Here is a 24,409-nt window from a genome sequence, read left to right on the forward strand (position 1 = left end):
AACAAAAGGAGGGACCATATCAAAGGGATACAGGAACAAACCTGAAAGAATTCTCAATAGTCAAAGCTGGACTAATTTGAGTAGCTATATAAATAATTTAGTATTAATTTATAGCCCAAATTATGAGCTAAATATGCATGAATTCATACTGATATAAATAAATGACTGACTGAATGAATAAGTGGGATAGAGACAAATCTCTCTTACAGAAGAATTTTAGATAATATATATATATACTTACCCCCCCCTTCTAGGACCTTAATCCCCATCCCACCTTGAATGTGAATTGGATTTAGTGACTTGCTTCCAAATAATTAGAGTACAGAAAGGGAAAAATAGTAATTTTACAGTGAAGAAACCTGGTAAACACTACCTTAACTGAACAAAATTAGCATTACCAGTGGTGCTAATATTGTTATCATGTACTCCCTGTTACGATGTGATAAGCAAAGCACTTCACACTGATAAATAAATAAGATGTCATTATCATTGTAGTAGCCCAATCTCCCACACTGTGCCACAAAACAGATTTTTCCAGAGACAGTTAGTGGGAGTGATTTGCTTTGGCAGGCCACCCTCCCACAATTAGAGTAGATCTTGAGTTCCCAGATCACCTCTAGGCACAAGTCTCTGAGTTCTTAGGGAATCTGGATGACCCCACAGGAAAGGGAAGGGATGAGGGGTAGGCAGGCCTCAGGAAGTTCCAAATTTTTGAGTCTTTAAAAAAAAAAAGATTTGCCGCTCCCCTTTGGTGCTTGGGACTGGTTGGGATGACAGTGCCATCCAGACGAGATGCCCAGATCTGGTCCTGTGTGGTTGCCAGTGGGTAGAAGTGCCTTACTCAAAATTTTCTGTCTGTCTCTGGTGCCTTGGACGAGCAAGCGTCCACAATCTCCATTTCTCCCCTTTCGGGACTCTCAATCCCTTGGCCATTGCCACTAACCTATGAAGGTATTTGATACATTCAACTAGAGGCCCAAAGTCAGGGTTGGGTAGGGATAGGGGTATGGCACTTAACATTCCAGAAATAGAACTTTTCTAACTTGGTACCAGAACCTTTTGCCAATATCATACTTAAAATAAAACTACAAAGCATTGTGGACAAGATAAGCACATTTCAGAATAACATGCATTCTCTGAAACATTCTATAAAAATGAAAAATAGACAAAGCAATAACTGTATAAATGACTTCTAAAATCCAAATTCATTAACAAAGTCTGGTAGGATAAGCACCAAACTGATATTAGTGGTTACCTCTGGGAACAGGGAAATGAGGCCCACTGTTGGGTATAAAATCTTAGTTCTTCACAAAGAAACTTCACACTCCATCTCTTGTACTATATTAATTCAGCATACTTTATTTACTCTTTACTATATCTTCCTCCAGATCTCCTAATCCACTTCTTGAATAATGCTTCTCCAAACTTCTTATACTTTTCGTGCATTGTCATCCTAAATTGGGTTAAATTTCTTTTAGGGTCACTTTTTTATTTTAATTAACTATGATTACAACAATCTCTATGATGTAAGGAAAAGCCACATTTATACGCCTTGCCTATACCACAGTTTTTGTTTTTTATCATAATGTGAAAATATTACTTTGAATGGTTATATTCCATAACTCAGAAGAATATTAATGGCTCTTTTCATTAATTCACCCATGAGGAACTAGAAGTTTTCTGTTGAAGTGGAGAGAGAACAGTGGGACTTTCACAGAACTCCCAAAACTTTCAGGATTGTAACACACCTTTGAAGAATAATAGTCCTGGACCATTATATTAGATTATTTTCATTTTTATTAATTGCAGCATAGAGAAAAGAAGCGAAATATTCCAAGAAATTTGTGTTTCTTAGATAGGGTGTTGGTGTTATACCAACAGAAAAGAAAAACAGTTGAATAAGCTTTGAGTGTTCATCTCTCTCTTATTCTCAGGGTAAGCTGAAAAAAAAAAAGGACAAATGTAAGTGCTGTTTGTAAATGGCAGGTATTTACAAATCTATTAGAAGATATGCCAAATTGCTTAGAATTTTCTGCAGTTCCTACCAATGAAAATAATTCAAGTTTGTCCTAGACATATGACCCCTGAATTCTCTTCCTGCTGGGCTGGGAGAGAGATCACACTGGTAAATGTTGCAAAGTGCCCCTTCATCATCAGACTGCTCAGGCTTCAGAGCCACAAATTTGTCATCATGTCTTCTGAATCATTTTCTTAACACCTAAGCACCTTAACACCTAACCTAAGTTAATTACCATCAAGAAAGTGACTGCTCAAAATTAAGAACACCTTGCCATTTAGGGCTACAACAAATCACATTTTGTTTGTGTAATCTTCTTTATATATTCCATGCCTATATAAGCAAATATATATGCTTATCCTTCTATTTACAACCATAGCTAGCATATGGTATACACTCCTGCATTTTTCACTTAATAAAATGATTGGAAAAACAAATCACACTTTGAAATGACCCAATTCATAGAGATACAAAGCTGAATTCACATGAAAGAATTATCATATGGGCAAAGAGAAAGTTAAGACCTAGTATTGAAATATGTCATCACTGTCAGTGTGGAAAATATGAAAATAGTTTATACTAAAAAATACTTTGACAATAGCTTTGAATCTTGAAGACACTTGTATAAAATATAGCTTTTACACAATATATTTTATATTGATTGTGTGACTATCTGATGCTCCTTTTATCCAGGAAATGGAAAGATGAATAAAAAAAATAAGGACAAAAAAAAAATAAATAATGGGCGGATAAAGGGGAAAAAAATGGGTAGATTGAAATACTCGTGGTCAATGAGAGGGAGGGATAAGGGGTTAGGGATGTATGAGTTTTTACTTTTTCCTTTTTTATTTCTTCTTCTGGAACGATGCAAATGTTCTAAAAATGATCATGGTAATGCATACACAATGATGTGATGATACTGTGAGCCACTGATTGTATACCATGTATGGATTGTATGTGTGTGAAGATTTCTCAATAAACATATTTTTAAAAATTTAATGAATTAAAAAAATAGTTTGACAACTCCTTTTAAACAAGAAAAGTCATTCTGTTTTTTAATTCCACCCCCAGTAAAACATTACAATGAAAATGAGTAAGGTATGTTAATATTCAAACATATAAGTTTTAAAGTGAGCCTTTTTGGCATAAGAAGAGCAATTTTATCAAAGCTGATAATGTTGATACATCAGTATAATATGGAATTCCACACAAGATAGGTAGATGCATCGTATTAAGTTGAATGATACAAAATAATTGATATTCAATTGTTTTTACCCACATAAATATACTCATATGGCTCAACCTGATATCTGAATAACCTTCTACATGAGCCATCACTTGGACTACTTCTTAAATTTTGTCATATCAATCTGAATAGCACAGTAGTTAACTTTCCATCTCTGCAATCTAAGTTTGTGTTTGGCTCTACCTCTCACTATCTGGTTGATCCGTGGGTAAGTTACTTAATCACCTGTGCCTTAATTTTCCCATCTGCAAAATGGGAATAATAGTAATAATAGTACCCAACTCACATAAGTCTTTTGAGAAACAAGAAACTAATATACAAAACAAATTTAGAACTGTGATAGGAATGGGTCTATACCGCTCTTGACAAATTGCCCATCAATGGTTGTTATTTTAATAATTATAACTACCTACTTAAAGATCCATAGTATAGTTACCTGAGATGCTTATGACTCTGTGTTGTTTTTAAGCTAAGAGAGCTTGGCTTTCAGCAACAAGTTTTGGGCCCTAAATACAAAGAAATGACAAATGTGAGAAAATAATAGCATTACTGTTAGATTAAAAAAATTAACATTTATATAGCCATTGGTGATTGCAAAGAGCTTTCAAGTGCATACTACCCTTTAATTCCAATTTAGTACTAGAATCCTAGAAGAAGGCTGACTGACTCGCCCCTCCAAGAAATTAAAAAAAAAAAAATACTGAAAAGCTATAGAGGAAGATGTTAAGTGATTCAGACGTTTAAATACAAATCACTAACTCTAAAATCAAGCTCTCAGAATCAGTTATCACTAGCCATCTTTTTCAAGAAAATGCTAAATTAATCAATATTTTAGCTTAATGCTGTTTCTATCCAAAGACTTTTAGTCCTTATAAATATTTTTACCTATATTCACAAATATCACAGTTTGGGAAATAGAACAGATTTTACAAAAACTTAATAATATGCTACAGACAGCAGCAGATAAAACCCAAAAACTGTTTAAGTTATTTTGTAAGATAAAGGTATGCAGAATAAAAATCCTGTTCCATATGCATACAGCATACTTCAGATATATAAACTCTTATGCCTTAACTAATCAAGTGCTGAAGCAGTAGAAATTAAATATTTTTAAATGAAGACAATTCCAGTACCTCCTCCGCAAAGCAAGCTTCCTTGACTTCAGCATGGCAGCAGTTCTCTAGAAAAGCTGTGAATTTACCCACAACGGTCTTGATTTGTTCATCTGTTGCCTTGGGCTTGTGTTTCACCACCTCAGCAAGTGTGCTGCAGTTGAATGAAAGAGAAGAAGACACGTTAGTTATATAAAGAAAAATGGAGTTGATAAGCAGCATAAGCTACTGTTTACAACTATAAGTCTTAGATCCAGACAACTTTGAGTTTGAATCCTAAACATATCACTCTAAGCCTCATCTGCATATTGAGAATAATAAGACCCTAAAGCATAGAGTTGGTGAGAGAATCAAATGAGATAATACAAATTTGTTTAGCATTTTGTGTAACATCAGATATATAACAAAAGAAAAGGCCCATTGCTTTTTTGCTAAAACTCTGGAAAGGATTATATAGTCGTATTTATACATGATTGACATTTAGGAAGTTATACTATATTGAATTTCTTAGCTTAATTAAGAACTAAAAATGACCTTTCAAATTTTAATTTTTTAATTTAATTTTATAAATTTTTTCAACTGAGCATCTTTATATTTGATATTGGAAACTTTCTCCATTCAAGGTGTAATAGTGGGAAAGTTACAGGAAATAAGCCTATCAAAACTCATGAGTGCAAAAAAAGAATTGAAAGCAGGGACTCAAATGGATATTTGTGCACCAATGTTCATAATGGCTTTATTCACAGTTTCTAAGAGATGAAAGCAACCCAAGAGTCCATCGACCAATTACTGGTTAAGCAAAATGTAGTTTATACATAGAATAATATTCAACATTAAAAAGGAATGATGTTCTGGTTCATGCAACAACATGGATGAACCTTGAAGACATCATGTTGAGTGAGATAAGTCAGACACAAAAGGACAAATATTGTATGAGCTCATTGATATGAAATAAATAGAGTAAGGAAACTCATAAAGTTAGAATCCAGAATATAGGTTATAAATGGCTAGGTTGTGGGAAGGGAATGGTGAGTCAATGCTTGATTTATACAGAATTTCTATTTGTATTGATTGAAAAATTTTACAAATGAATGGTGGTGATGGCAGCATGACATTGTGAGGGTAATTAACAGCACTGAATTATACATATGAATGTCATTAAAAGGGGAAATTTTAGATCATATTTATGTTACTAGAATAAAAATTTAGCATAGGACTGTACAACACAGTGACCACTATTGTAAACAATGAACCATGGTTAATTGTACAATTATAAAAATATCTTTCATGAATTATCACAATGTACCACAAGGTATTACATAATCAAGGTGTTAATAATAAGGTGGTATATGGGAAAAATGCACCCTAATGTAAACTACTGACTATAGTTACGACTGTAAATACTACAGATACAAAATTCTTTCACCAGTTGCAGCAAAGGTACCACACATACACAAAATGTTAAGATTGAGGGGGTGGTATATGCAAAGCTGTATTTTTCTATGTGATTTTTCTGTAAACCTATACTTTCTCTAATTAAAAAATAATTAAGGGTGCACAGCTGGTTCAGTGGTAGAATGCTTGCTTGCTATGTGGAACACCTGGGTTTGATCCCTGGCCCATGCACCGCCCAAAAAAATTTTTTTAAAGAAAAAACGAATCAATGAGGGAACAATATATTTCTAAGGGCAAAGGGGTAATACGATATTCTCATCCAGTCGGTCATCACACATAACTATACCTGACCATACCATTTTGCTAAAAAAGATGCATAGTTGCATTTTTCATTTTTTAGGATGCTTGCATACAGAAATTTACTTGAAATAAAGAGATATGCTATATTTAAATTCATATATATATATAAATTGATGTAAGATGTTGGTAATGGAGGAGGTCATATGGGAACTCTGTATTATAAATATGTTAGGCATGATTTTCAGGTAAGCCTATAACTCTTCTAATTAAAAAAGGGGGGAATTCATGGAAACTGATGGTTCCCTTCAGAAACAACAAATCCAGAGAGAATATCACTTGGGCATAATAGGTTTTGCAATATTATTCTTAAGTTTATGGCAGCCATCAGAGCCCCCTAAACTTGACCTTTTAAATTTCATGCAATTCTAACACCACATGACAGCGATAGGGAGCCTAGCCTCAGAACTTGCATTTCTAGATTCATTTATCCAGGTTCTATTCCTAAAAGTCACTGCTTGGGAATTTGTCTGGCCTCTGAGTTCACAACAGAACACATTTTTTTAAAAGCCACTCATGCCCAGAAAGGAATTATCCTAAAACATCTCGAAACTAATTTGCCATCTACACAGATGCATCAGTTAAATTTTCAGGTTCTTCTACTGGACCTATCATACCAGCCTATGGTATTGTGCTATTATGACTCTTTATCCATAGATTATTATGAATCATTTTTTGGCAAGATTATAGTACAGTTTCCTATTAAGGAAAAAAAAGCTATCCATCTTATTATTGATGCTTTTACCGGATTAATATGGTTATTACTTTAATACTCTAAGGAATATAATCATTACTTCAAAAGAAGTTGTTCATTTCAATTAACCATTCTCACTATAGACTACAAAAACACATAATAATGAAATACTCCTTACTATTGTTTCTTAAGTTGTTTCTGATCCTCAGGAAGTGTGCATATATCTGCATGGAAGGTGAATGTTTCAGCGTTAAATTCTTTGGGAACATAGTCTTCGTTAAGTTGCAGAGCAGAAAAGCATGGCCGCCTGTTCACCAGGGAATCGGTGCAGCATTTGGTGACCCGTTCGCTCACTGGTGTCTTCTCATGCAGCACACACAGACGGTTCAGGACCAGGGACAGCTAAAGAAAGGACAGAAAAGAGAAATTCAAAAAAGTGGAAAGATTTCTGTGAACTACTTCAGTGGACCAAAAGAAGTGCTATATTTTGCCAAGCAACATTTAACTCAGGGTTGATTTGCTTGTCTTACAGACTATAAATAATAAAGGACTTTTAAAAGTCCTCTTTTGATGAAAAATGTCTACAATTTAAGAGTAATACATTGGGGAAAAGAATTGATGATGAAAATAATTAGTTGTCAGTCCATTGAGATATATGTTGTTGGGGGGGAAACAATCTTACACTGATACCTTAAAGAAGAAACTTCAAAGAAATTAAATATTTAGAAAACGTAAGGATACTATTGTTAAGCAATGGAAATTTTTTCATGCACCTTATTTTCTTTACAATCTTATTTGAATCATCATTTTGGTGGTCAGAATAATATAGGTGTCCAAGTCCTGTCACCTACCACAGGTTCACATATACCCACACAATTTTAGTTCATCATTGCTTCTAAAAGTTATCTTTGTCAACATCTAAAGGCAAAAATTCATCATTATTAGCTTTATTGTATTTATATTTTAAAATACTCACATATTCCTCAACACAAGACGATCTCTCTGATTCAGGTTTCTTACAACACAGGGCGCTTGTTTTTCCTACTTCTCTTGAGACTTCCACAAGAGTTGGAGTTGACACAGTAGGTACTTTCCTTGCGAAACGAACTAAGACCCTGTAACACAATAGCCCATCTGTTTTCAGCCAGTTGAGTAACAGTCAGAGAACATCTAGTCAAATGATCTATTTTTCCTTTTATAAAATTATATCCATCTCCAAGGCAGCAGGGTAGCATAGGGGAAGATCTTGTCCTGAGGAACTAATTAGACTTAGACTTGGGTTCCATCTGTGCCACATAATTTCAGGAAAGTGATTCACCTATCATAATTCATTGACATTAATATATTTATTAATTACTTCTTTCAATAAATACTAGTTGACAGCTTAATATATCTCAGCACTGTGCTAAACTCAAAAGATATGAATGAGTGAATTTTCTCAACTATAGAATGGGAGGAAATATACCTGACTCAACAGGAATGGACCAGGGATTAAATGTATAAGAAATAAAGTATGTAATTAACCTGGCACATTATCCAGCACACAGTCATTTATTAAGAATTCCCATCACCATTGAAAGTAAATGTAAGATTGTAATCTATTAACAGAAGAGACTATATCTTGTCCACTGCTGTGTCCTTACATGAAAAAGAGTGCTAACAAGTATAAGCTTCACAATAAATATCTACTGAATGATGTGCCCCTTTTTGCCTTTACTTCCATAAATAAGGCTCTATTAGATTGAGCCATTAGTCCATCTAGTCATTCTGTCATTGAAACTGCTATGAAGGGAAATTCCATATGAAAACAAGGTTGTCAATATTGAAAATTAGGTGCATCTCCGAAACATCCTGTTCCCTCAAATAGCTATCATGATTTTAATATTCACAGAAGTACCCAAATTATTTTATTATATTTTTGTCTTCAGCCTATATTTACTACTTGAGCTACTGCTATTCAAATTCTGCTACTCCTTGCCCTGTAAAGTACTGCTGTCTTTTTGTCTATAAATTGTAACTTAACCTACAAGGAGCATCCCCAGAGCCAAAATCCCACGATTTTGATGTTTCCTTCATAGTCTACATACTCCCAGGCTCAAGAGACTAATTTTTTAGACTGCACTCAAATATAGGTCTCTGCATTTCATCATGTATTTTATTTCTTATTCTCCAGTTCTTTTATGTCTTTCTCAGCGGAGAGCGATGAGAAATATATAGAATTTTTTTCATGATTAAAAGTTCTATGATTGATGAGTAAGAAAATAAAGACAAAAATTAGCAAATAATAGGGAGCAGGGGTATGACATGTTTTGGGGTGTTCTTTTTTTACTTTTACTTCTATTCTTATCTTTTTGGAATAATGAAAATATTCAAAAATCAATTCAGTGAAGGCACAGCTATATGTTTATAGTGGGAACCACTGATTGTATATTTTGGATGAATGTAAAGTATGTGAATATAGAATATGCATCAATAAAATTGCATTTAAAAAGTAGGACTGCACAGCACTAACAATAGACCCTGTTGTAAATGATGGACTGCATTTCACAGTGCAATTATAAAAAAATGTGCTATCATCAATTGTGATAAATGTACCACACTAATGCAAGGTATTAATAATTGGGTGGCATATAGGAACCTGGTATTTTATGCATGATTTTTCTGTAAACCCACAACTTCTCTAATTAAATAAAAGTTAATAATGCAAGTGAACCAGAAAAAAAGTTCCATGATAGATGGCCATATACTAAACCTTACATAATTATAAATTAATCAATAAAAAATTATCCAGAAAACCAAAATACTTACTGATTTGTGTAGCCATACTCTCCAAGCTCTTCTAAATCTTCACATTTTTTTTTTACTAAATTATGGGACTCATCAATAAGAGGCTGAAATTCATCAAACTGAAAGATGAAAGAATTTTTTATGGTATTCCATTTGAAAATTGGATGCAGGTCTTTTTTCACTCCTCTAAACAAAATGAGATCCTCCCTCCTTTCTGCCCAAAGCCACCCTGAGTAGATAATTTATGCCAAATCTACCATATTGTATCCATTCTATTTATTTTATTTAATGAGGCTATACAGTGTGCATGGTTAAGAATATTTCGGCTCTTGGACTAATTTTGGTATTTGAGTCAGATTATTTGATCATTTTCTAGTTGTGCATCTCTAGGTACCATCTCTAAGTTTCAGAATCCTCATCAGTAAAATGAGACTAATGATAGCACTCATTTCAAAGAATTGTTCTGTGAACCATGGGCTAGTGAAATTAAGCAGTGTCTGGCACACAGTAAAAGTTCATTAAATTATAACTATGAATCTAAGTATCTCTAGTATTAAGCCACCTCTTCAGTTGGATCCTGAGCACATCTATACATGAAAATTTTGCCTTAAGTCATTGGTGCCTTATGGCACCTGGCAAATGGCAGTTTCCTGGTAGAGGAAAGAATGGCTTTCCTCTGATTCTGAATAGTTGGAAGCCATTATATATACTTGTAGGGACAAGTTTTCCTGTCCTTGTTTACTTTCCTGCAAAAGCATACCTAAAATTCTCCAAAGATTTGAAAATTTTCTAAATGAATAGATTCCACTATCTTCCTTAAGAGATTAATTCTGATGCTTGATAAATCATGGAATTAGGGAAATTTTCCTTATATCTAAATTGTCTCTTTTAATTAACATTTAAGTTTATTTTATCTTATTTTGTCCTCAGGAGTATGAAAAACAGAAAAACCATGGTCAAGATTTTGTGAATTAGATATCACCCTCTTCAGATCATCTTTTCTAGTTAATTATTCTAGGTTTTATTAATCAGTCTATTTAACATCTTTTCTTTTATAACATTTCGGAGCACAGATTGAGCACCATTTCAAGAAAAGATCTAAATTGTAACACACTTCACTTCACATTCTTGCATTATTTTTCCTTCCTATTATTGTAATCATCAAAGAGCCATTTTTTTCCTGCAAGAAACCTACCACTTTGGAATAGCATGCAGAAGGATCATCAGTGGCACAGCATTTCTCTAGTTTGGCTTCATATGCCTTAGCAAGTCTCAACAGCAATGTGACAGGGTAGGTAGGGTGCCTTCTTGAGAGTTCATACAAAAACCTAATTAAGATAAAAATAAAATAGAATTAGTTGGACAGATGATTAAAATAAATCACATAACTAATTTCAAGTTTAGCTCATAATCCAAAGGTCTAAATTTGATTGAAGCCCACACAGAAAAATTTAATGTCTAGAGTCTTGGAATCCAGAGTTAAGGCCAAATCTTGCTTCTGCCACTTACCTTATTATATCACCCTAGGCAACTTACTAAAACTACAGGAGCCTTAGTTTCTTCCTCTGTAGAATGGGATGATAGAATCAATCTCATAAGGTGGGTTGATGTGAGTACTAAATGCAAAATCCACACTGGCACATATTAAATGTTTGATGAATGATATCTATTATTATTATGTATGTTTTGTTTGATTTGGACTACATCTCAAGAAAGTTCTGAATTACATATTTAGTCTCAACTCTACTTGTTGGATTCTGGATGCTTATGCTTAAGTAAATACTAAATAGATAAATAGATAGATATATTCTTAAATTTTTAATTTTCTTCTCGTATAAGTGAACTCTAATAGGGTATATCACTTTATGAGGTGTTATTTAGTAGTAATATGATCATAATCAAACAAAAATGCAAGGTTATCACATAATCACTGCTTATAAAGAATCATTAATTTTAGCATTTAATTGAATTCTGCCTTGCCCTGGTCTTCACAACCAAACATCTGTTTTCATAACTAAATATAAATGATCTAGTGTTAGACTCCATCCTTCTTTTTACAGTTCCCTGTTACCAGTCATTACATACACACATACACGTTTAAACATTATCTACACACACACATATATAATCAGTGTTCAAGAAATACCCTTTGAATGATAATATGTATATATTTGCATACATACAAAATGTTTCTAGAAAGAAACTTCCAGAAATTTCTCTAAAGAGTAAGAAATAGGATAAGATGGGCGGTAAGGTAGGGAACTGTCATATCTTACTTTATACTCTTCTGTATGGGTTAAGCTTTTGTCATGAGCATGTACTATTTTTTATAATTTTTAAATTAGTTAATAGCTTAAAATAATCTTAGTGTGATTGCAAAAACCTTGTGTCTGATGCTACTTTTCTCCAGGGTATGGACAAATGAGTAAAAGAAAATGATATAAATAAATAAATAATGGAGGGGATAAGGGGTGAAATTAATTAGGCAAATTAAATAGAAGTGGGCAATGACAGGGAGTGGTAAGGGGGTATGGGATGTATAAGTTTTTTCTTTTTTCTTTTTATTTTTTTTCTGGAGTGATGCAAATGTTCTAAAATGATCATGGTGATGAACACACAACTATGTGATGATACTGAGAGGGTAAGGAAGAAGAAGCATTTTGGACAATATGAAATTTGCAGCAACTCCAAATGGAAGCCTGTTACATTTTAGCAAGGCCATATAAAAGCTCTGAAGCAAAATTCCTTTTCCACTTACGTGCCCAAGAAGACATCTTTTGCCTCAGCATAGTTTTTGCAAACATCTTTGTCATCAAGAAAATCAGTAGTTAGTGGTGGCAGGTCAGCAGGTAAGTCATCATTTTCTATCTCAAAAACACAGTGGGACTTTTCCAACACAGGCTTATCACAGCATTTCTTGAGTTTACTGGAGACTGAGTCTTGATTTTCACATATATACTTGACAAGAGACTCCTATAAGCAAAGTGGTGGAAATTGTTCAATATAAATTGGTCTTGCTACACATTCTCCTAGACATGAATTATGTTGGCAGAATACATTTATTGTACTCTGAGACCTTAAACATACCAAAATACCTTCTGTGAACTTAGCCTCAGCCTGTGATCTGTCTAGATTGGAGATTCTGATAGGACTACTGAAACATTCCCACTTAATTAAGAAACACAAATCAGTAACAGGTACCCATTAGTTACTTATTTAGCTTTATATTTCTATGTTAAGACATGAAAAAAATTTTAATTGAACTTAACCCTGTTTTCCAAATATTTTCACAAAATGGAGTGCAGATATTTGAAACCAAATAACTAAATGAAGAGGTTTTGATAAGTTGGTCAAGGTCATGCCATAGGCCCTACTTACACATACAAATTATCTGCCCTAAACTTTCAATAATATGCCATGAGAGATTAAAATTATGGTATTTGATCATATTTTTAATCTTAGAACAAATTAAGAAAATACTATAATTTGGAGGAAAAGAAATAGCAAATATTTGTGTGTTTAACACAGATATTTAACTAAAGGGAGGTATAGAGAAAAAAATTATATGATTTCCGAAAGTCTCTTAGGTACCCTACCCATCCTCCAAAAATACCCTTAGAAATCTACTTTTGCAGCTGTCCTTGTTCAGGTAAAGTACTGATTCTCAGTTAGCATATGACTGAATGGAGTTACAAATCAATGAATGAGTTTAGCAGGTCATTTACTGAACAGGATAAGTAGGTAAAAATTAAAAGTACCATAGGCAGGAAAAGCTTGGCGATGAAGCAGGTGGGAAGATAGAAGGCAGTCTCAACCCATTTTCAACAGTCACCAGTGATACTAAACATAATCATTCTAACAACTTAAGCATGCAAACTACTAAAGAATATATTGGCAATTCTTTACCCTGTCATCTGCGCAATCGAGCATGTCACCTTGGCAGCACTCCTCGTGGAGTTTGGTATAATCTGTCACTATCTTGGTAACTTCTGCAAAGTCAGCTTTGGGAAACACCTGGCTTACAGAAGCTACTGCCCTAAAAAGAAAATCCCCCATCAAGCAAATTATTAACATGCAATATTTTATGTGAGACCACTAGAAAAATGCTATTTATATAAGGAAATTCAAAACAAACAAATAGAAATAATTTGTAAAATGCATTAGTTCTTATTTTAGTGCTTATTCTGAATCAAATTGTCTTTTTTTTTCCCTCTAGGACAGAATTATCCACTTATGAGTATATGTGGTAGTTAGAAGTCTAGTGATTTTTAAAAACAGAAATCAAAGAGGAATCCTAAAAGAATGCTGAGTTATCAGCTTTGGAGCCCAAGTCTAACTCTCAGACCTGGCTGTGTCACTTATTGGCAGTGTGATCTTAGGCAAGTACTTAGCTTCTCTGAACATATCTCTGTAGTCACAACAGCATGCTAAATCAAAGGACTATTGTGTTGATTAAACCAGATAATGCATATATGAGCAGTTATCTTTTTTCAATCAGTTAAAACATATTCTTTTTTACTTTTAAACATCCCTGAGAAGAGATTTCATAACTTCCATAGAATTACAGAGCTTTTATTAAGCATGCATTTACAATGGAATTGATAGAGCAAAATTTCTAAGCTCTATGACAAGATATAAAAGGTTAATATCCTTGTTCTTTCCCAAGTCATTTCAGAATCTTCTAATTCTAATTCAGAATTTTCTAAATCTTCATCCCTAGAACCCATCATGGGCTGCCTAACGATGTGTCATTTCATGTTGGGGTTGTTTTGTTCGTTTATTTGGTTGATTTGGGTGGAATGGGTGGTAGATATGACAGGCAATACGTGCTCTCATAAGATAGTTCAATTGAAAGTTTCTAGAAAACAAGCATAATGCTTATTTTTATTGTCTCATCTCCTGCTCCTGGTGATTTATTATTGATGTATAGGTCAGAGTTGAGGGGATAGTGTTTTTCTTGGTTCAGCTCCAAGAACCAGCTAAGTAACCAGCTACCAATACAGACTCCCAGGAAAAATAAGAGATTACGAGCAGAGCTGGAGCTATGAGAGCTCGATTTAGTGGATGGCTGAATTTAATTATCAGGACCATAAAAGGGCAGGCAGACACTTCCAGAACCCTGAAGGGGAAGGATAAAATTGAATTAAAAGCCCTGATTACAATTCTACGAAAATAATGGGCCATTAGAATAAGATCCTCAGTCTTTATTAATAAAATGGGAATTTAAATACCTGTCCTTTTTTTTGGCATAGGCAGGTTCTGCGAAATGAATGTCCTTTTTTTATTGAAAAACAACTAAAAGGTATCATCCTCTAAGTTACTTGACTACTTAGAAAAAAATAAGATAAATAAAAAATGAATGACCAAATTGTCATTGATTTTTTATTTTCCCCTCTGTAAAATTTCTACCTGTTAGACACCAAAAAGATGTATGTAAAAGCATTGTGTAAAATTCCATTCAAATGTGTGGCTTTGTCAACTGAACCATCATTATTTTCATCATTCTAAAGATACAAACTAAATAAAAATACTTGCCATGCTTTGAAAGCCCTTTCTCCAAACTTGTCGAGATTGGAACACTTAAGTCTGTGTCTGGCAGCTTCAACCAATGCGTTTGCCTTCAAAGCATCAAACTACAAAAAAGAAATAATTTTGGAAAATTAGAAAAAGAAATCTCTATAAAAATCAGATGAGACTATGCTAAAATAAATATTAGCGATATCATTTACACCTAAATCCCCAAGTACTCACTATTAACAAATAAATATTTTGATATATAGGTAAAGGAAAAATCACTCTAGCCATAGTGAAATTTTCTATATACTTAAAAACCAGCATGGAGGAGGTATTTATAGGGAAAAGGACACTGAAAGGAAAAGCAGGAGAACAGAGAAGACGATTATCCCAAGAAGATAACTTTGCTCTCTTTTCAATTCTGCGTATAATTCATTTTAATCCCTCCTTCACCAATTCTCCTAGCACCAAAAAACCCCCTACAAAAATAGCGAATCAATCACATAAAAAAATATTTATGGAATGAACGAATAAACCTAGACTTTCCACAACAGTAAAATTCTCCATTCTGAGTTCTCTCCCCAATTAAAAGGCTTATGAAAAGAAGAAAACTTGTGGGCCCGGATTGCAATTTGACAAATGCGTTTCTGCATTGCACTGTAGTGACCAGCACCGTGAACAATATGGTTTATTTAAACACATTCATAGTCATCTACTCTGTTAGATCAGCCTTGGCAAATCTTAGAAGGAGGAATGAATAGGTCAGAGGCCTTCAAGGAAGGTGAAAGAGTGAAGGAGGCTTTTGTAAAAGTGTCTGGGAAGTTCAATCAGTCTTAGGTTCTCTAAAGTTAGTTATAAAATGGTGAAAATCTAAGATTTGATATGAGTATACTCTTCTGTTTTTCTTTTGGGAAATACCTTTGGTGTCAGACAGCTTGCTTTATCATCAGTTTGGCAGCATTCTTTCAGAATGGCTTCATACTTTTCAATGAAGTAAAGGAGATCTGGAGCATAAAAGTAAGGATGTCTTCTGGAAATTTCATATAAGTATCTACATTTAAGAAAAGAAAATCAGGTGGTCATTTTTCTATAGTAGATGCATTACCCAAACAATTATAATGAAGGTTCTCCGCAGATTCTCTAAAACTCAAAGTCAGACACATACTTCACCTACTAAGTTGAATTTGCACATGATGATCTGGCCTTTGCCACTCTTTGAGTCAGTGGAAGTAAAGGAAATTCAGCTACCCACAACACACATGGTTAAATTTTGATGACAGGAGGTTAAAAACTGCAGAGAAAGTAACTGGTTCTTATCTGGAGATCCTCATCATTAGACCATCCCTCCCCCAATTCTAAAACCCTAGCTACACAAACTTTGGGAAACTTCTACTCTTGAATGCAACCTGTTGTCTTTATTCCTGATTAACAGAGTGATGTAAAAGAAAGAGAACTCAGGATACTCATTTTAACTAGCTGTGTGACTTATGGAAAATCAATCTCTATAGGACTCTAACTACATAATCTATAAAATGAAGAGAAGAGGCAAGTTGATTTCCAAAGTCACATCCGACTCTGAAATTTCCTAAGTGATTCAACAATTTCAAAAGAACAGATTTCTATGGCCAATTGTAATTACAATTATAAAAGGTTTCTATGGTCAATTATAACAATATATATTTTGAACATGTAATAGTTTTCGGTTTCCTCATCTGTGTGTCAAAGCAAACTGCCTGCATCAGGATTTTGTCAGAGGTAGCCTGTAAAAACAATTTACATCAATACATTAATAGGAATCTGTTAAATGATTATAAAAGCAATTTTGAAATTTTGGGAAGTTCCGGCTACATAAAAATATGCATGAGATTTGCAACTATACAGCTGAACTAAGAGAAAAATTAGAGCCATTCTGGAACACTCATATTATAAAACATTAAATATTAATATTTGCATGTAGTTCTTATTATTTCAAACCTCAGATTTCTAAAATGTAAATCAGAGTATCTTTGAAAATTGACCAGATGGTGTATTTGATACATTTTATGGTTTTAATTCTAGAAGCTCACAGAGAGAAAGCAGTATTGTATTTGTTATTTAAGTTTCATATTCAAAAGTTTCATTCTTTCTTCTTTCAGTACTTTAAGGAGGGGTTATACTAGGGGGAAAAATTGCTAGATTTAATATAAATGGAAACAAGTTTTTAGTATCAAGTCCACACTCAAATTCAAATTCACATTCTGCATAGAATTACCCAGGAAAAAAAAAATACATATCCCAGAAAATAAACTATAGGGAGCATAACAGGTTTCCATTTATATACTGATAGAAGAAAAGAAGCATTTTTTCCATTTTACCTGTGTTTTGAATTTATAGGAAACTTAAATTTTATAGGCCCAGACATGTAAAAATGCCTTATTGCTACAAAGATATCAACTTTTCCGATCAAAACTAGAAATGTTGTTCATTTAGAAAAGGGGGAAAGGAAGCAAAGAACCAGACAAAAAAAAAAAAATCAAGGGATTAAAAATTAAGCCATGCATTGTGAACGTAATTAACAGCACTGAAATATACAAGTGAATGTGGTTAAAAGAGAAAATGTTAGTTTGTATAAATGGTAATAGAATAAAAAAGATTTTAATCCCTAAAGCTACACTTTATGCATAGTGAACCCAAAGCTTACATGGACTATAGTTGACAGTACAATTATAAAAATGTGCCTTCATCAATTGTAAAAAATGTACCATCCCAGTGCAAGGTGTTAATAACAAGATGGCATATGGGAATCCTGTGTTTTCTACATGATTGTTTGCAAACCCACAACTTCTTAAATACTTTTTTTAATTGAACCATGTTCTTTTAAGTAAAATTCTTATTATTTAGTTTACCAATATATTAATAGTAAGGGTTGCTTATTATTGTCCATGGTAGCAAAAAACAAAAAGTTTAGGGCGGGCCATGGTGGCTCAGCAGGCCTGCCATGCCAGAGGACCCGGGTTTGATTCCTGGTGACTGCCCATGTTAAAAAAAAAAAAAAAAATTTGAGTCAAAGACAAGCAAATGAGGAGAATCACTTCAAAAAATATTTCTCTGAGACTAAACATATGCCTTTACAATTGATTTTAATAAACACCAATCTTAAATATTTTCATATAAATCATATCTTGCTTCAGCGAACTCCAAAGATCTTGACCCAATTTTTTGTTGTGTAGAATTGTGCAGTTTCAAATATTGCTTCTTTTAAAATTGGCATAAGAACAGGGACTTCTGAGTATTTACGTTCAAGTGGTTTTTATATGGTGATGTTATCATGAGAATTGACCTAAAAATGTATTCCATAATTTTTTTTCTTTTGAAGCTTAAACATAGGGTTACTTACTGTCCCAAAAATTTCTGCTTATTTTCCTGAAAGGAAGTACAGATGACATCAGGCCCTGGTTTCACCAGTGGAGGCAGATCTGGATTATCATCTTTGTGTTTCAGGAAGCATTTATTCCTCTCAGGTTCTGTTTTCGCACAACATTCAGCCAATTCACCATAGGTACATAATTTTTCTCCCAAAAGAGTGTGCTAAATGGAAACAAGCAGACTTTAAATTGCTAGGCGGTACTTTATTTTCTTTATATCCAAAGAACAGTATAAAAATTTAATGTGTTATTGAAACTTAGTTAGAAAATAAATATATTTAACATATAAATAATTCTCTTTGTCTCTTGCTGCCAGGTTTAGAGTATCATTGATTTGGACATCTATGTGCAATTTGAATTAGCTGTCACACTATTACTTACAGTGGATAAGGTATAAGGTAAAAATAAAGATAGTCAATGGCTAAGAAATGTTACATTCCTTCTATTTCCATCTGAAGCTAAAGGCTAGGAGAATATAAAAATCAAAGAAAGATAACCTTCTAAGTAGCAAGTGAATTCACATTAGGGAGGAAAGAGATGTCTCTTATCTGATCTGCTCCTTTTGTGAGGCCCAACTGTTTAGTACATCCCATTTAAAACTGAGGAGTAACAAAATACTAGATGTTAAGATATTGCATTAAAATATCTTTTTTATTCTAAACATTTTCCTCAAAGCATATTCCATTAAATGAATTATTTCCTAATTAACTGTTATTATGAAAGTAGTTGTAATCTCTAGGAAAACATACTCCTCTAAATAGAATTCACTAATTTTTAAAAATGGGTTTTTTTTTAATTCATATTTAGAACCATTCCATTGTATGATGTTAAAAAATTGATTCTGCTTTGAAGGAGAAGGTATACAGATGGAAAGGAAGGGGAAAGGTTCCAGTGATACCCAAGAAATTGCCCTTGCCCAGAGAAACCTACTTAGAATAAGTGGTGAGAGAAACATTGTCTCCTTATATTGAAGAACTATTTGGGGATACCAAAATTTCAAAGTTTTTTAAATGACCAAGGATCCTGCTTTTCTTATGTACATCTTTGTAAAAATACAAAGATGTCTAAAATGAGTAATCTATAGCAATACTATTATTTCACCCAAGGGGAAAAAAAACATTAGCACAGAAATCAATTGAGTACTTTCTGAAGAAAAAGAAACACACATAGATTGCGCTTACTTTTAGTCTCTATAAAAAGAAACCAAATGTCAAATTTTGAAGAGATTTTTACAAAAAACAGTTTGCCGTGAAATACACTATAATGGCTGTGTGTGTGGTATCAATAAAGAAATGTTTTTAAAGCTGTGAGTATAGCTAGAGGGCCTCTATCATTGAAGACACAAAGACTTATCAGTCTATACCTAGCATTGGATCTTGCTTTAAAATGTCCTTAGTAACCTGGTTATTTAGTAGTGATTGAGAAAACTCAGGATTATTTTAAAGCAAAAAAAAATCTTCAAAATCCGAATGTACTTACAAGTGACTTCTCACAATCTTCAGCTGACTCATCAGCAACACATGTTTTTGCAAACTCAGTTACTTCATTCACTAATTTTACATGATCTTCAAATGAGGTCTTCTGGAGAAACTGAGAAAAGGTAGCCAATGTCCTAAAACAGAAGACACAGAAAATCGAAGCATAATGTAAATTCAGTATAAATATACTAGGGAGCAGACCATGTATCTGTACATGTACTATATTTTATACATCTTTCTCAGTATTATCCAGAAAGCCAGCTCACGTTGTGTTATCTGAGACCTAACTAGGCATATCTGATTTTCTAGGCGAAGAGGGTGTGTTTAAAAATATGTGTGCATGTCGGTAGGTACGCATGCATAGAGCAAGCAAGCAAACTGTATTCTAAACAGATTGAATCATCAAGACTAGTAGCTTTACACAGGCCCTTGGAATTACTTAATATAAACAAACAAAAAACAGAAACCACATATACATGCCTCATTTATTCTATAAATGACTATAGGACGAGATCAACCTTTAAAAAATAAGCTATTCTCTCATTTTTCACTAGATTAAAAAAAATAGTAAAATGCTCTTGAGAAATCTTATATGTAAAGGAGGTTTAATTAAAATGCCAAAGGAACCCTATATTAAAGTTCTTTCCACCAGGCAGGTTATATAAGAATTCCAGAGTCGGATTGTCTCATACAGTAATCCTTAGTCACATGTGACTATTTAAAATTTTAAATTAGTTTAAACTAAATAAAATTTAAATTTTGGGGCCATGGTGTCTCAGCAGGCAAGGACACTTGCCTGCCATGCCAGAGGACCCGGGTTCGATTTCCGGTGCCTGCTCATGTAAAAAAAAAAAAATTTAATTTTGCTTCTCAGTTGTACTTGTCATACTGAAAGTGCTTGATAGGCACATGTGGCCAGTGGCTACCATGTCCGACTGCACTGATATAGAATATTTCCACCAGTACAGAAAGTTCTGCTGGGCAGTACTGTTCTAGAGCGTGGACACTGATGGCAGGGGTACCCAGGGACTCCAGAGGAGTCACCAATGCTCTGAAAAACATGAAACTTGACTCTCCAATATTTTCACTTACACGCCTCTGAAATTTTCTTCTCCCAAATCCTTGAACCGATGAGCAATCTCACTCTTGTCTAGTGGGGGAGGGGGAAGGACAACACAAGATTTGTTTAAACACAGGAGAAAACAACTATTATCATGCCACTTTTTACATTTCACTACGTTCATTTTAGGCTATTCATTTGCTTCAAAATATTGGAGTCTGATTCCTAAAGATGATAGTGAAATAGTTCTCTGCATTCAAACTGAAGAATTATTCAATCATCAATGATAATATCTGAAAAAAATCATTAATTTTTTGTTGTTTCATACTCAAACTTGGATAAAGTCCAGTGTTCTTGTAGTGTATATTAACAACTACTGAGAGGACTGTCTGAAGTGAAAATAAATGTTAAACCAAGTTCTATTTATAAAATTAAAAACAGGTTTTGATATTTTATAAAGCATGGCACAGCGGATGGGGCCTTTGGGAATTTGGAATTATGAATTCTATCTCCAATTCTATTCTGTGAGGTTTAAACCACCCTGCCTAAGGTTTTGTCACATGAAAAAGAAAATTGCTTACTAAACAACTCTTACCACTTTTTTCACCTAAAATCTTAAAAAAGGAAACATATTAATAAGAAAACCTCCTAAGGGTTCACAAATATGAAATATCATCATATCCTAAAAGTAAATGCTAAAAGAAACCTTAAGTCTTTAAAGATACAGGGTTTCCTGAACTTTCTTTTACTGACAAGATAAAATTAAGGTTGAATAATTTTAAAAAAAGAGAATTCTTACGTGTATCTCGACGAAACAAACCCTTCGAATAAGCAGAGCTGAAGAGAAAGAGAAGGGAAATAAAGGTTACCCACTTCATTGTGCCAAAGGCTTGTGGGAGTTGATAGAAGAGAAAGGTAGGACGAAGGTAGGGAAATTAACACTAATATACTTCTTTAACCAATAATTGTAGATAATTAACTAGACTTACCTTTATTTCATTGGTTCCCAACTGATTACAAAATTCATACCATCCTTGCAAAAAAAAAAAATTGTTTAACTAAATCCCTTGCGTATGTTTGCCATCTGGAACTGTTTTTTCCACAAGGCTTTGCCAATTCATTAAAGTTATATAAAACATCTTATCAAAGTTTAGGTAAGAGTCTAAATGATTTGTATGTATTTGTATGTATTATTCATTACCAAATTCTTTATCTTTGATTCCCCATTTGAACATTTTCGTTTCCAATATTTGCAAAAATTTAAGTGATTTAGCTTGGAAATAACATATATCAAAAAAGCTAAGTTCTGAATTGCATCTGTTACTAGATCCAAGTATATTTTTATCCATAAGTAATGAAAACTTAAAAACACACACACTAGAGCTCTTCCATGTCTTTTTCATCTAAAATTGTTGTCTGAAAATGCTGATGTTGCCTGAGATGCAAAATGAGAAATAGCCATAGCAGCAATAACAACCAGAATAGATATTCAGAAGTTCCACGTTTCCATCCCAACTCTGGCCCATGTGTGATTCAGGTCTTGCCACAGGACACTCAAATAAATGATGGGTATCTGTTGTGGAATTTTCAGTTAAGACATAGGAAATAAAATGAACCCAAACGGCAGTAATGGTGATCTTTGCCATAATAATAAACACAGGAGCAGGTTGAGTCCTGATTCACCTCTAGAGATATGAGAATCCCAGAGCTTCTTCACCAAGCACCATATTCCTTTCATTCCTATTTTGCACTTTTTTCCTTTCTGCCTTTTAATAAATAGAAAAATTACATTATTCTTTGTTATTTTATATTTCAAAATAAATTTAACGTGGTGATTGAAAACAATTCAAAACAATGGTAATTTTTAAAACTGCTTTTTCAAACTTCTGTCTTCATGCTCCCAATCCAAAATTCTCATCTCTCCCTCTGAAAGGCTATTTTATCTTTGCCCTGCCGTTCTAAAGGTGGAGAAACACTGGTTTCAACCAATAGGAAAATTGCCTCTCTATAACACTATGGAATCGTAATTAATATCAAACCAGTTATTTCACTTAACAAAAAACAAATCAACCAAAATTGTCAGTCCAATTTTCCCATGAAACAAATAAGCTCATGTAATAATAAATACTCAAGGGAAGCATTATTTTTCCTACTCAGTCATGATTGAAAAATAATGCACTTTCTATGATTTTCTTTTCCTTTTTTTTTCATTTTCAGTTATGAGTACTAATTAAATAATCAAGTACAGAAAAGGAGATATATAAAAGATGATATGATAGATATATAGATAGATGGATAGATAGATAGATAGACAGACAGACAGACAGACAGGCATATAGGTAAATGGGTATTTTTTATTTGGCTCAAGGGAGTACTGACTAATATTGCCAGATTTCTCTTTCAGGCCACAGATGAAAAGGAATAAAAGAATTTGTTTAATACCAAAAACATATATTGGAAAGGAAGACCAAGAAAAGAATTCTTTCTCACATAAACAATGCCAACTCCCGAGAAAAGTGAGCCTCATTTATTTGCAGCCGGTGTCCGACTCTCGTCTTTTCCTTGTGTGAGCCCTACGGAAAGCCAATTAAGCATGCAGTCCTTATCCCTGAATTTAACTGTTGCCAATTCTGAGATTCAGGCTTCATCCCTCAGACATATACTATCAGCATATTTTTTTCTTTTAACAAATGAAAAATATATATTATTCTTTCCGTCTGTATGCACTGCATATTATATTGTAATACAAAGATAAATGCAGGAAAATTTCAAATTCATCGTGATTAAATAGGAAATTGAATTGCTTTTCTTATATTTAATCAAGAGCCTATAGATTTTAACTATGAAATTTAAAATATCCAAAAGAACTTCCTTACAGTACAGCATGCTATGTATTTTTTTAATAGTAGGTGGTTGAGAAATAAAACATTTAATTCTTAAAACCCTACCTGCATGCTTAAAATTCATCTTATAAGAAACACCTTAACACTTGCATTTTTATGGATTTCCAAAGTATTCCTACATTATTCTTGAAAACCTCTGATATTAATTCTTCACGTACATACTGCTCTGAGAGGAATGAAAACACGGTCTTTGGTTTCCCTAAATATTCTGTCATGAAAAGATTTTGGCATGAGAGGAAATGCAGATATTTAAACTAAGAGTTTATAGTTTAAAGAACCTGTCTGTCTATCTATCTTCATGACTTTTGGGTCAAGTTAGTTTAAAATGATCTTTTTCGTGGAGGGGAGTTAGATTTAATTATCTTTAAGAGCCCTTCTACTTTGAACATTATGTGATTCCATGTTTCCAATTGGACAGTCTTATTGAAGGAGATAGAGGAAA

The 24,409-nt window shown here is 33.4% G+C and overlaps 1 protein-coding gene across 1 annotated transcript; it reads right to left on the bottom strand.

Moving 5' to 3' along the window:
- Window positions 1-1,774: 1,774 nt before the first annotated feature.
- ALB (albumin) lies at window positions 1,775-22,010 on the bottom strand. Its single transcript, XM_077143191.1, has 15 exons — window positions 21,864-22,010; window positions 21,097-21,154; window positions 20,006-20,138; window positions 18,499-18,689; window positions 16,041-16,173; window positions 15,144-15,241; window positions 13,515-13,644; window positions 12,367-12,581; window positions 10,804-10,936; window positions 9,630-9,727; window positions 7,798-7,936; window positions 7,000-7,223; window positions 4,397-4,529; window positions 3,700-3,769; window positions 1,775-1,940 (listed from the first exon to the last, which is right to left on the bottom strand). Exons 1-14 carry the CDS (start codon window positions 21,940-21,942, stop codon window positions 3,728-3,730), a joined length of 1,806 nt encoding a protein of 601 aa, XP_076999306.1. The 5' UTR covers window positions 21,943-22,010; the 3' UTR covers window positions 1,775-1,940; window positions 3,700-3,727.
- Window positions 22,011-24,409: the final 2,399 nt, after the last annotated feature.

Source organism: Tamandua tetradactyla, chromosome 24 (assembly GCF_023851605.1).
Source record: "Tamandua tetradactyla isolate mTamTet1 chromosome 24, mTamTet1.pri, whole genome shotgun sequence".
NCBI lineage: Eukaryota > Metazoa > Chordata > Mammalia > Pilosa > Myrmecophagidae > Tamandua > Tamandua tetradactyla.